Here is a 14,373-nt window from a genome sequence, read left to right as displayed (position 1 = left end):
ATATTATTGCTAAATACACAGGCAAAATAAAGGAGCTCTCATTATAAAAGCAGTTAATTCCAATATTGCTTTTCCTTTACTAGCTTAAAAGAAAACTGAGTGTTGAATAAATTATATATTAAGACCAAATATTCTGTAGTTCTCTCCGTTAAGATCTCAATGGGAAATTTTGGCCTCAGCTCACAAAGGACTAGAATTGTGTATCATTAACCATTTTTTTAAACATTTTAAATTTTCTCTACTTTTATATGAAAGTTATTAAACATAAAGAAAAGATCAAATAATTTTACAGAGAATACCCAGTAACCTATCACTAGACCTTACAATTATTATTTTATTCAGTTTTCCTTATCAGATATTCACCTATTTATCGGCCATCTATCTACTCATCTGACACTGTTGATTTTTTTTATATAAATTTGCATTTTTAGTTCATTGTATTGACATGGTTTTAAGTGTCCCACTCAATATAACATCCTCTACATACTGCATTATGCTCTCTTGCCCCATGCAAAGTTTCTTTCCACCCCCATTTCACCCCCTTTGCCCTCCTATCCCCTACCTCTGCCCCCTTTTCCCTCTAGCTATTGGACCTGTTTACTGCATCTATATATTATATATATATTTTATTATCTCAGGATGAATTATATATTTAAGATTTTGTTTTGTGTTTCAACAAAGAAAATTGCAGTGTTGTAGTTTGCACAGTTGGACTTCCTGAAATGTTTTCCTTTCTTAGAACCTGAAGTCTTTTTTCTTATAAATCTAATATTAAGGCTCATTAATAACCATAAAAATTGTATTCTATAAATTTGACTATCATAATTATCTATCACAGTATATGTGAGGATTTTTTATTGTAATTTAATGAAAAATGTTTTAAAATATGCCCTTTTAAAATCAGTATGTCAATAGTAGCAGCAATTCAAATTTATGATATTGATGAGTTCCAGAATTAATTCATCCAACTTAGAATAACAGAGGCTTAATGATGATGTGTTTGAGATTTCCTTATGCCTTAATCAGTTAAATTTATATTATTTTTGTCATTTAATTCTCAGATATAGTTGAGAAAATAAGTAGTCTAAGAATCTTGATGTCCATCCCAAGTGTTGTTACTGAACTACTAAATAAGTTTAGAGATAATGTTTCAGATTGTACAAAATAATAGTTTTTATCATTTTTAAACACATACTATGGGCCAAATATGATGCTAAGTATTAATTTACATAGTTATATATAAATTTATATCACATACTATTAATATACATATTTAGAAGTTTATATAAACATAATTATATAATACAATGTATAAAATATATGTAAATGTAAATTTACCATATAATATAGCTGAAAACATCATTTTATTTCTCACAGCCAGTCAAAAGACAGATGGTGGGTGAATAGATAATATAACAAGACCAGTACATATGCTGCTTCCAAGGACCTATTTTAGATTGAAAGACTCACAGACTGAAAGCAAAGGGATGGAGAGAAATAGTTCATGCCATTGGAAACAACAACAACAAAGAGAGCTGAGGTAGCAATAATTATATCAGACAAAGTAAATGTTAAAACAAGGGCTGTAATAAGAGGCAAAAGGGCACTACCTAATAATAAACGGGTCAATAGAAGAAGACAGTGTAACTCTATACACCCAGTGTTGGAGTACCCAAACATATAATGCAAATCTTGATGGATATAAAGAGAAGGATCAACAGTAATACAGTCATATTAAGGGACTCTTAACACCCATTGACATCAATGGATAGATCATCCCGACAGAAAATCTACAAAGACACAGTGGCCTTAAATGACAGATCAGACCAGAAGATTGAATTGATATTTTTAGGACACTTCCCCCCAAAACATGAGAATATACATTCTTTACAATGTACACAGAACATTTTTGAGGATAGACCACATGTTAAGGCCACAGAATAAGTCTCAATAAATTAAGAAGATTGAAGTCCAGTGAAGCATCTTATATAACAATGATGTAAAACAAGGAATCAATTACAAGAAGAAAACTGAAAAACACATGTGGAGGATAAATAACATGCTACTAAACAATGAATGGATTAACAGTGAGATAAAGGAAAACATTAAAAGACACCTGGAGACAAATGAGAAAGAAAACACAATGACCAAAAATCTATTGAAATTCTCAACAAAATATTAACAAATCAGATTAAGCAATATATTAAAAAGATCATACATCATGATCATGTGGACTTTGTTACAGGAATGCAAGGCTGGTTTAATATCTTCAAGTCAGTTAATGTGATACATCAGTGTTTTTCAATCGCGGGTCCACGGACCAGTCTGGCAGAAATTTGGTGCTGGTCTGTGAAAGATGTAACCACCCTGATGATGTATGAAGATAATGGACCCAGTGACCTTAGTCACATTCACTGGTGGTCAGGGTGATTTCTGCCTTAGTGGTCCCCAAAATATTTCTCCTATTTTCACTTGTCCCCACATATAAAATGGTTGAAATATGATACATCACATAAACAAAACAAAGAATAAAAATTATATGATGATATGAACAGATGCAGAAAAAACATCTGACTCAATCCAATAATCTCGCATGATAAAAACTGTAAGCAAAATAGGGATAGAGGAACATACCTCAACATATTAAAGACCAACTATGATTAACACACAGCTAACATTATACCAGCTGTGAAAAGCTGAACCTTTTCTCTAAGATCAGGAATAAGACTAGAATACCCACTCTCTCCAATTTTATTCAACATAGAAATCAGATGAGAAAAAGGAGTAAAAAGGCATCCAAATTGCTAAAGGAAAAAACACATTATTTGCCGATGAAATGATACTCTATATCAGGGGTCCCCAAACTACGGCCCGCGAGCCGCATGCGGCCCCCTCAGGCCATTTATCCGGCCCCCACCGCACTTCCGGAAGGGGCACCTCTTTCATTGGTGGTCAGTGAGAGGAGCACATTGACCATCTCATTAGCCAAAAGCAGGCCCATAGTTCCCATTGAAATACTGGTCAGTTTGTTGATTTAAATTTACTTGTTCTTTATTTTAAATATTGTATTTGTTCCCGTTTTGTTTTTTTACTTTAAAATAAGATATGTGCAGCGTGCATAGGGATTTTTGTTCATAGTTTTTTTATAGTTCGGCCCTCCAACGGTCTGAGGGACAGTGAACTGGCCCCCTGTGTAAAAAGTTTGGGGACCTCTGCTCTATATAGAGAATCCTAAAGATTCTATCAAAATCCTATCAGAACTAATAAATGAATTCAGTAAAACAGCAGAAAACAAAATTAATATACTAAAATTTATTGCATCTTATACACTGAAAATGAATAATCAGAGAATTTAGGAAAGCAATCTTACATTTGCAATTGCATCAAAAAGAATAAAATACCTAGGAATAAATTTAACCATGGAGGTAAATTTGTACTCAGAAAAGAAACAAACTAAAGAAGAAACAGAAGAATCGCAATAAATGGAAGCATGTTTCATTCTCATGGATAGGAGGAATGCTACGCAAAGCAAACCACAGATTCAGTACAACCTATCAAAATACCAATGGCATTATTCACAAATCCAGGACAGATATGTCTAAAATTTATATGGAACCTTGAAGGACTCCAAATAGTCAAAGCAATCTTGAGAAACAAGAACAAAGTTGTAAGAATATATGCTACCATATATCAAGTTATACTATAAGGCCATACATACTAATCAAAACAACATGTGATTGGCATAAAAACAGACACATATGTCAGTGGAGCAGAATAGAGAGCCCAGAAATAAATCTACACTTATATGGTCAATTAGGTACAAAGGAGACAAGAAATAAAATGGGGTAAAGACAGTCTCTTCAATAAATGATGTTGGGCAAACTGGACAGATAAATGCAAGAGAATGAAACTGGATCACTTTCTCACACTGTTATTTTAACATAAACTGAAAATGGGTTAAAGATTTAAATGTAAGACCTGAAAGCGTAACACTCCTAGGAGTAATTATAGACAGTAAATTTTGAGACATTGCTCTTAGTACTATTTTTTGTTGTATATGTATCCATGGGCAAGAGAAACAAAAATAAATGGGACTCTATCAAACTAAAAACTGTCTGCATGGCAAAGAAAACCATCAGCAACGGAAAAAGACAACCTACTGAATAGAAAAAGATATTTGCCAATGATATATCTGATAAAAAGTTAATATCTAAATGCATAAAGAATTATATAAGTTAACACCAAAAGGAAAATGTGATTAAAAAATGGGCAGAGAAAAGTAAAAAAATGGGCAGAGAACCTGAACAGACACTTCTCCACAGAGGATATACAGATAGTCAGTAGACATATGAAAGATGTGCACCATCACTAATCACTGGGGAAATGCCAATTAAAACCACAATGAGATACCAACTCACACCGGTCAGAAAGACTATCATCGATCAATCAACCAAAAACAAGTGATGGTGAGGATGTGGAGAAAAAGGAACCCTTGTGCACTGTTGATGGGATTGTAAATTGGTACAGCCACTATGGAAAACTGTAAGTAGGTACCTCAAAAATTTTAAAATGGAACAAACATATGAGCCAGCATTTCCACTTAATCCAAAACACTAAGTCAAAAAGATAGATTCACCCTCTGTTCATTGCAGGATCATTTACAGTAGTCAGGATAAGGAAGCAACCTAAGTGTCCACTGATAGAGGAATGGATGGAAATAATGTGGTACATATATGCAATGGAATATTGACCATAAAAAGGAATGAAATCCTCCATTTGCAACAACATGGATGGATTTAGAGGGCACTATGCTCAGTGAGATAAGTAGCATAGAGAAAGACAAATACCTTATCATTTCACTTATATTTTGCACCCCAAAAAACAAAATAAAGGAATGAAACAGAAACAAACTCACTGATAAGAGAACAAATTGATGGTTTCGAGATGAAAGGAGGGTTGGGGCCTGGGTGATAAATGTGAGGGGACTCAGAAGTGTAATTTGCCAGTTATAAAAATAGTCCTGGGAATGAAAAGTACAGCATAGGGAAGATAATCAGTATTATTATAATAATTATGTGTGGTGTCAGATGGGTACTAGACTTAATCAAGGTGATCATTTCATAAGTTATATAAATGTCTAATCACTATATTGTACACCTGAAACTAATATAATGCTATATATCAAATGTAATTGAAAAATAAAATAATAATTTTAATTGTACATGCATACATTTGTTACCTGAGTTTGGAGATGCCCAATGTTAAAGATAGTAGCAAAGGAATAGCAGTAATGGGACAGAGCGTTAGAATTGTAAAACTGTACTAGTGATATCAATACCTGGATTCTGATCGTATTTCACCTGACCTTAGAAAGCCACTCACTGTGTGCTTTCTGTTCTTTATATATCTGTAAAGTCAACCTGTTTTTCTATCATAGATCCTTGAGTAATTCCTCCATGTAAAACTAGCAGAGGAAACCTAAGGATAGTTTTTGTAATTATGAGTATAGTACGGGTACATTGAAGAGTAAAATAGAATTAAAAACAAACAAGTAAAAGAAGTCACCTGTAATCCTATCACCAATAAAAAACATTATTGCCATTTTAGAGTACTTCTTTCTAATGTTCTCTTCTGTGCCCATGCTCACATAGTTGAAATCATAACATGTCAATTCTATCTCCATCCCATTTAACATAGCATAATAAGTATCTTACCACATAACAAATAGAATGTAGGAAAATGTATTCATTAATGATGACATTTGCTTAGTGAACACATCTTTCAAAATATGGACTAAAAAAAAACCCCACTAAGGGGTCCCCAAACTTTTTACACAGGGGGCCAGTTCACTGTCCCTCAGACCGTTGGGGGGCCGCCACATACAGTGCTCCTCTCACTGACCACCAGTGAAAGAGGTGCCCCTTTCCGGAAGTGCGGCGGGAGCTGTATAAATGGTTTCAGGGGGCCACATGTGGCCTGCAGGCTGTAGTTTGGGGATGCCTGGTTTAGATAATGAGGAAAAAAATAAGGACTTTTTGTGGTAAAATAGTTGGCAGCCACAGAAGTAGAAATACCATCCACTCCTGTGGATGTAGACACACAGCAGAGTATGTCACCTTTTTATCATAGTCAACCTTAGGGCCTTTTTAGGCCTTTTTCCTGCTATTCAATCCTGCCCTATCTGCAACAATGAAAGTTTATTACCACAGATATACTACGTATTTCTATGTTCTGTGGCTATTTGGAGGACCACAAACTCTATAGGATCAAAGATTGCTTTTGTCCCTTAAGCATCAATTTTTGCCCTGTTGAGGTTGATAGTGTCCTCATTTAAAATACATGATGTACAGTAATCATTCAAAAGATTATTCTAATCATGTTGTCATCAGGTTAATTCTTATGCCACACAGGACTTTATGTCTCTTTGCTCTTTAATATGCTTAGAAAATGATAATTGAATCAAGATTTACTTTTAAGCCAGTGCTTCTCAAACCTTTCTTCACACCAAATAGTTGACTCTGAACAACACAGGAACTAAAGCTTTAACTAAAACTGGACGATCACATGCAGGAAGTTGCTTTAAACTTTAAAGTTTAAAGTCTGTTTCATCTCAAAAATATCTGCAAAATTTGCATTTTACCCCCTCGTATATCTGTAGTCACTTTAGTATTAAAATATTTATATATTAACAATCCCATGTCCTTGAGTAAAACTGGTGCTCCAGGAAAATGTACTGTTTTTACCCACATAGTCTTGCACTCATTTTGATATTGGTGCCATTGCTCATAGGAGTTTAAAAATACCTTGAGCATGGACAACAGCACTAGAATAAACATGTGCCCTTCCAATAACTGTTTTTAATGAGGACATTTATTCAGGTTCAGAAATTCCCATACAGTTGGTAAAATTCCATAGCCATGTCACTATACTCCAAACCTACAATATAATAACTTAGGGAACTATGAGACAGTTTTCTCTTTTGTTCTGTTGCTTCCTTCTATTATCCACACATTCTAAGGAGTATAAGGACCTGGTGTCTCCTACTGTTAGACATTGTGAAAATGAACAGATGGGGAAGGTGAAGGCTGTTTATGAGCTCTGGAAAGAAATGTGTTGAAAGAGGAATTAGCTTTAAGTGATTTGCTCTAATGATCAGCAAGGAAATGGTCTGCCTCTTTTTTCTTAAACAGCTTCCACTGTTCAGGTTGTAACAGATCTTGCTTGTTAAGATCTTGCTTAAAAGCTTTATATAGAATTATACACTCACAACAAATCCTGTGTTTTTATTCTCTTCCACATCTCTCTGACATCCCTGTTAATGTAGAATAATTGCTGTTTTCAGTATAGCAGTTAAATGTGAATTCATTGTTGTTTCTTTTTAATGGTCTCCTTAGCACATATACTGAATGTGACATTAATTCACATACTTCCTGACTAAGAAGGGATAAATAATAATTCTAAAAATGGAGATACAAGAGTAGATTTGGAGATACAAGAGAATTATAAAAGTATGTTGCTTAAATCCGAGTTGCTCAAAATCTAAGTGGCCAAACTAATGCATCTGGCTAAAACAGTCGAACAAAATATTAAGATACTCAAAATTGGATAAATATGTAGGAATAAGTAAAAATTTATATAAAACAGGTGGCAGAAAGTTGCAATATAAATTCCATTTATAGGTTCTACTACATGATACAATTCAACTTCTGTGCATTTGGAAGAATCTGAGGAGTTGTCTGCACTATTTGGGAGAAATAGATTTTGAATGAGGGCAATGAGGACTGGGTTTAAATGATTTAAATTTTATGAGTTTTGGATTTAAAAGGGAAATCCATCTATTAAAAAAATAAATCTTTGCTTCAAGAAAGTTTTATTTTTATTAAAATGTTTTTATAATCTATCATGGTTCCTTCCAGAGGTCATTAGAATCATTTTCTCTAGTTGATATTACAATCATATTTTGTATGCAAGAAAAGCCCAATTCCAGAATGAGAGAGACTGTCAATACTCTTAACTAGAGATCTGACTAAATCACAGTGTGTGTGTTTTTTCCTGCTGACTTGGGTTTCCTAAATTATGTTTGCTGTGTATTTTTTCCAAGCAAAGAACAGCTTTCTCTTAAGTAAAACTAGTCATCTAAATTCCATTTCATTTGACCAGTATTAGTTATAGCAGCCTCACAGAGTGGGTAGGTTTCTTGAGGTTTTCATAGGTGCCAGCTTTTTTAGCATCATTTACCAAAATCAGAGAGACGTGCTTATTAAATCTAAAAGTTATAAGTCATAAGACTTCATTCCCAGTTATCCTGCTTGATGTGTCTCTGGCTGCCATAGTGTCCTTCCACTTGAGGACTACGTACACATAGCTGTTCTTTTCACAGGTACTTGTCATTCATGTGCCCTACTCAATAGTTTGGACAGAAACAAAATAACAACACTAGAAAAAATAATCTTAGAAAATTACCAGAAGAATACAAGGAATTTAGACTTGATTTACATCGAGGTACTCTTCCTCAGTTAAATAGTTAAATTGGAATAGACAAGGTTTCACTGTATAAATTCTGTTATCATTGATTAAAGGAAGACTTGCCAGAATTTCCAATAATTTTCTGGAAATGATTAGAAGCAAAGTCTAATTTATTGTTCATCTCTGCATGACATAATAGAAATATTTAATATAAAAATAAATGGAACCTCAAAACACAGTAAAAAATGCAACATAGACCATAGTAATTTGAGATGTTTAGTTACAGCAAGAAACAATACAGACTTAGCAAGAACCAGAAATTAATGTGTTCTTATAGACGAGCGTAATTTAGTAAGCTTTATCTACCACCACAATAATTTTTAAACTCCATATTATCCTATAAGAAAGAAAAAATAAAAATAAGACTGAAAGGCAGTAACCGCGGGACGAACCGAAAGCACAAGGCTAATGTGTTCCAAAAGGAAAATTTATTTTAAAAGCACCTGGATAATAGATACAAGCAGGCTGAGACTAGCAAAAGGGTGTCTGCCCCGAGCTACGGAGTGAGCATTAGATATAGGGGTTGTTGCAAGCATTCGCAGGCAGGCGGTGGCTGCACCTGGACATACTCAGGTTAGCATATCGGGGTTTGTTGCTTTGGTTACACACTGTCCCTTTTCCCATCCCTCAGGCCCTGCATGATGGCCTTGTCTCAAGGACATTTCCCAGAACCTTCTGGGGGGGGGGGGAGTGTTGGTTTAGGTGACGAGAGGTTGGGTGAAGGAAATGTTTACTGAGTAAGTTGCCCTAATGTGAGTTGGGTGAGGGGAATTTTTAAAGGAGCCAATTTAACCCTAACAAAGACTGTTATCCAATTTGTTATGTAACCAAACATTTTCATTGGATGCTTCTATTTTATGTGTTTATTTTACTGCTAGAGTTTTGACTAGGATTTTTTTTACAAGTTATTGAATATATTCTCTTAAAAATTTTAAAATAAGGTATCAGATAATTTTTATGGTTTATATTTACTATTATTGAAAAGAACCATTTTCAATACCTCCTGAAGCCATTGAGAAATTGGGTGAGGCCACCGAGACCAGGAGGACAGTGTGGGGACAGGAGTCAGGAGTCATTTGGGTCTAGCCTCGCCTTCCTCATTTACTTAACAGTGTCCTTGGATCTGCAAAGAAAAATATTAAATAAAGGTTTATGTCTACATAGTGTTAAATCCATAATGTATTTCCATTTGACGATTTTTATTTTAACCTTTTTTTAAAATCTAGGCTTCTGAATTAAAGTGCCAAATGTAAATATATGGAAATACATGAAAACGCACCCTCTCAAGTTACTAGCCCACGCCCTGGTTTTCTGTATGGGATAGTGGCCTGTAATGAATTTTCTTTTTCTTAATAAAATTACTCTTCATTCATGGGCACCAATGTCATTTGGTTTAACTTTGAGAAATTATTTCAGGAGAATCATCTGCAACCCAGTTGGCCCCTGTAATGTTTCTGCTGGCTTTGCTTTTTCTCAGGCAAAACTTCCTATATTGGAATCTGGATGAAGTTTTGAGCAAAGTACTTCTGTTCAACCTATTGACAAACAGTAGACTTGAAGTATCTACATTTTCTTTTTATTTTCCTCCCTGGGATCAGTAAGGCATCACTTTATAGCATTACTAACTTGAAAAATCAGACAGGTAGAGACACTACAGAACTTGTTTGCAGAGCAGTTCTGCTGTGACATGGGAGGGAAGGACGTGGTGGAGGTGTTCTGCGAGGAGTATTGATGAGCTTGTAACAGGGCTTCGTGTAGAACAGTGGTTCTCAAAGTGTGCGCCAGGGCGCACGGGTGTGCCCTAGAAGATTTTCAGGTGCTCCCTGTGGTATTCCAGAGGAATATGTGCCTGTTGGGGACCAAAAAACCAACAGGGTTTTTGGAGTTTAGATTTTTGGGAGACAGAGGTGTGGGGAATTGACTGTAAGCTGACAGTCTGCCCAACCCCCCACCTCACTTGCCTGATTCGGTTGCAAAAGGCTGTTAAGCTGGATTGTTTACACTACCCCCCATGTTCCCTAGAAAGACTGGAGGCAAGTTTCTTCTGTCCTTTGTTTGGTATAAAGTTAAGATGATATATATGGTGGGGGTTTTGGATTGATGATTAAACATAACAAATTGTCTCTTGAAGCCTTTTGGATTTCTATAAAAGAAGAATGTGTGGCAATATCTAAAAAAGCTTTGAACATTTTACTACAATTTTCAACATCTTATTTATGTGAATTAGGATTTTCTACCCTCAACACAATTAAGAGTAAAAAGAGAGGAATTCTTCAATGCATTGATGAGGAAATGTGAGTTTGTCTTTCAAATATATGCCCAAACACTGAAGAAATCACTAGGATACATCAGGCTCATGTTTCTCATAAACACAGAATGAAAAAACTTACATTCATGCTGGGACCTGCCAAATTTACTAAATCTTATTAAGAACGTATCTACATATATATAAAGATAACTTTTTGGTCGTTTATTTTTTTAACCCCTTTTACAAATTCTAAAAAGTATAACTCAAAAAATGTAACATAAAAATGTTTTTTAATGTCAGAATAAATTTAATTTGTCGTCTTTATTTCGTTTACCATAAAAGCACTCTTGGACTTTATGTTTTTTCCTTTAATATTTGACTTAATTATTATAATATATTTCTCAGAAATTTGTATATAGTGCGCCTACAATTATTTGTAGGATTTTAAATGTGCCGTGACTTCAAAAAGTTTGAGAACCACTGGTGTAGAAACTTCCCAGGAATCTTCCTTTACCATAGTAAATAAAGTTGAGCTGTTTTGCCAAAGTGGAAGCCCTTTTCAGACAGGTTTTTTTTTTCTTCTATATCTCTTATTTCATATGGCTTGAAGAATATGTGAAATGGAAGTAAATTTGTGTTATTTTTCAGTCAAATTTCCAACACAGTCTATCTCAGTTTGCTGATGTTCAAAATATGGACAATATATCCTATCCTACAATAGTGTATCAAAAAAGAAAGAAAAAAAACATTTCTTTGTGGAGATAATGAAAAATAGGTTTTCATATAAAATAATGATATCATACTAATGTTATTATATCTTTACTATTTCTCATTATTTAAATGATATTTCTCTTTAAAATCTACACAGATAGTTCACAAGCACCAGCCCGACCTCCCAAACCACGACCGCGCAAAACCGCACCAGAAATTCACCACAGAAAACCCCATGGGCCTGAGGCAGCATTGGAAAATGTCGATGCAAAAATTGCGAAACTAATGGGAGAGGGTTATGCATTTGAAGAGGTGAAGAGAGCCTTAGAGATAGCCCAGAATAATGTCGAAGTGGCCCGCAGCATCCTCCGAGAATTTGCCTTCCCCCCGCCAGTCTCCCCACGTCTAAATCTATAGCAGCCAGGACTGTCAACAGCCAATGTAAAACAATTGGTGCATACTCCAGGAGCGTGGAAAGGAGAGAGGTGCACAGAACATAAGGAAGAAGGTGTCTCCTCACGTGGCATCTTGAGAGCGGTGTGGGGGGCCGCTTCTCAGAAGACAGCTGCTTGCTCAGGATGTCAGCGGCTGCGGCTTCCTTATTTTTGCTAGCCATACTTTTAAATCAGGGTTGAACTGACAAAAATAATTTAAAGACGTTTACTTCCCTTGAACTTTGAATCTGTGAAATGCTTTTCCTTGTTTACAGGTTGGCGAAGTTGCAGTGTGTTTTTAGTTTTGTTTTGTTTTGTTTTGATACTTGTACTGTGTTCTTGACGGACCCTTTGTAGAGTGGTCAGGTCTGCTGTAACACCTCCCACCAGCTCCCTTGATCCACATGAAACAGCTCAGTCACATAGTCATTTTGATCTCCCATCACCCGTCACACCCCCACCCCCACCAATTTCATCTCCCATTTACAAGATGCTTTAAAGGTTCTGATATTCAATGTATCAAACTAATGCAAAAAAAAACAAAAACAAAAAAAAGTGTGTGTGGCCTTCACTACTGAGTCTTTTTTTGGAAACCCTCGTTGTTGAGAGATGGGGAAAATCTGAATGTAGAAAGCATTTTTTTTTTTGGTCAGTGAACTGCCTTTTTTATAAGTTTTCATATGAAATAGAGGGGCTTCTCTTTTTAGTGTAACTTTGGGGATCTTCAATATTCCATTCTCACCTTTGTCATCCCAGGGGTATCACGACTATAAAAACCTAAAGTATTTGAAAGCCACTACTGCAGATGAGGGAGAAAGACACTTGCACATGACGACGCTGTATGGAAGTTGTGTAATGAGGTCCCCTGATATATAGGCCTGCGTTACTGTGAGGCATGCTGAATAAGAGGGCTGTCTCCCTGAAATATAGTAATCATTTTAAGAAAAAATTATGATCATACCTCTCCCAAGTAGAATAGAGTTCATGTCCTATTTGAGTGATGACACTGGTACCTAACAGGCTTAGGCACCAGTTCATTTTTGCAGTGGAAACATTAAATCTTTGATGCACTGTTAAGTGCTAATGCTACTGTGGCAATTTTTTTTCTCTCAAAATTCTTAGTGATTTTCTCTGCAATCAAATTACAGTTCATATTTAATTTGTAGATTCATTCATTGCTTCCCATAGCTCCATCCAGTCAGACGAAAGAAATTTAGATGGTTTTGCCTTTTTTTGCAAAATGGAGGTTGGTTCTTCAGAAACCGTGTTAATACTTTTAATAACTACAAATATTTATTGTGCATCTGCGATGTGTTTGGCACTGTTTTTAAAGCACAAACTGCTGCAAGCTGATTACAGCATAATGTTTTGTTCTTGGCGCTTTGGATGGACAGAGCCTGGAGGTTTTCACCAGAGATTCAGAAGTTTCAGGCAATCTGTTTTTGTTTTTGTTTCTCTTTCTTTTCTAATGAGAAGTTAGTGAAATAATGAGACAAAACCAAGTCTCTGTGAAATCGGTGAATCCACAGAAGGTGTTCTAAATACAGATTGGTCACAGGATTGTGCATGCTGCTTCCACTCCTGAACTCCACACAGTGTGATATAAAAAGATGCATCTGACGGTGAGCCTCTCTTCAGGACTTGAAAGGATAAGACCGAGCAGCCAGCAGGTCCCATGGAAAATAGTGCTGTGTCAGACTTGTACAGTGGCCAGGTTGACCTGGGAGAAGAACTAATGCATTCCTTCGCAAAGTAACACCTGCCCTTACTTGACAGTTTTGCCATCATGACATATGGTTCTTGAGGAGCTACAGGCCTTAGATCGTTTGTGCTTGTGTTTTAATTTCTTCAGGTATTCTGAGCTGATTAATGCCTCTGGAAGGAAATTTTTGATTTGCCTTAAATGTTCTTCCTATGAGTTTGCAGTTCTTTTACACTTTAAAAAATTATAGTGACTAATTCTCCATTGCTTTACAGACTCCATGTTATGTCATCATCGTGTTTTGGTTTTATCTGTTTCTGAAGTCACATTGGAATAGCACTGTATAGTTTGGCTTTTTTATGACTTGCTGATCATAGGTTCATTCTAGAATCCAAAAATTGCCACTTGCTTGTGTAACATTGTTATGACAGTCTTAATAGGTTAGGGAATGATACAAAATACAAATATTGGAAAACAGGACGCTGGATGGTTGGGTTGGCTCAGTGGTAGAGCATTGATCTGGTGTGTGGAAGTCCCGGGTTCAATTCCTGGTCAGGGCAAAAAGGAGAAGCGACCATCTGCTTCTCCTCCCCTCTCCTGCCCTCTACTCTCTAGCTATCTCTCTTCCCCTCCCACAGCCAAGAATCAATTGCTTCCAGCGCGTTGGGCCAGGCACTGTGCATGGCTTCGTGGAGCCTTTGCCTTGTGCTAAAAATAGCTCAGTTGCAAGCATCGGCCCTAGATGAACAGAT

General features: G+C 35.8%; 1 protein-coding gene across 8 annotated transcripts in view; it reads left to right on the top strand.

Annotated features, from left to right (window-relative positions):
* CBLB (Cbl proto-oncogene B) overlaps nucleotides 1–14,169 on the top strand; it is a 234,404-nt gene extending 220,235 nt beyond the window's left edge. For all 8 annotated transcript variants that reach the window (XM_066348058.1, XM_066348062.1, XM_066348061.1 and 5 more), the window contains one exon: nucleotides 11,643–14,169. In XM_066348058.1, the coding sequence (XP_066204155.1) occupies nucleotides 11,643–11,902 (260 nt within the window). In that variant the 3' untranslated portion in view covers nucleotides 11,903–14,169. The remainder of the gene's footprint in view (nucleotides 1–11,642) is intronic.
* The last annotated feature ends 204 nt before the right edge of the window (nucleotides 14,170–14,373 follow it).

This window comes from Saccopteryx leptura, chromosome 8, assembly GCF_036850995.1.
Source record: "Saccopteryx leptura isolate mSacLep1 chromosome 8, mSacLep1_pri_phased_curated, whole genome shotgun sequence".
In the NCBI taxonomy this organism is placed as follows: Eukaryota; Metazoa; Chordata; class Mammalia; order Chiroptera; family Emballonuridae; genus Saccopteryx; species Saccopteryx leptura.
This window is presented reverse-complemented; position numbering and strand designations above follow the sequence as displayed.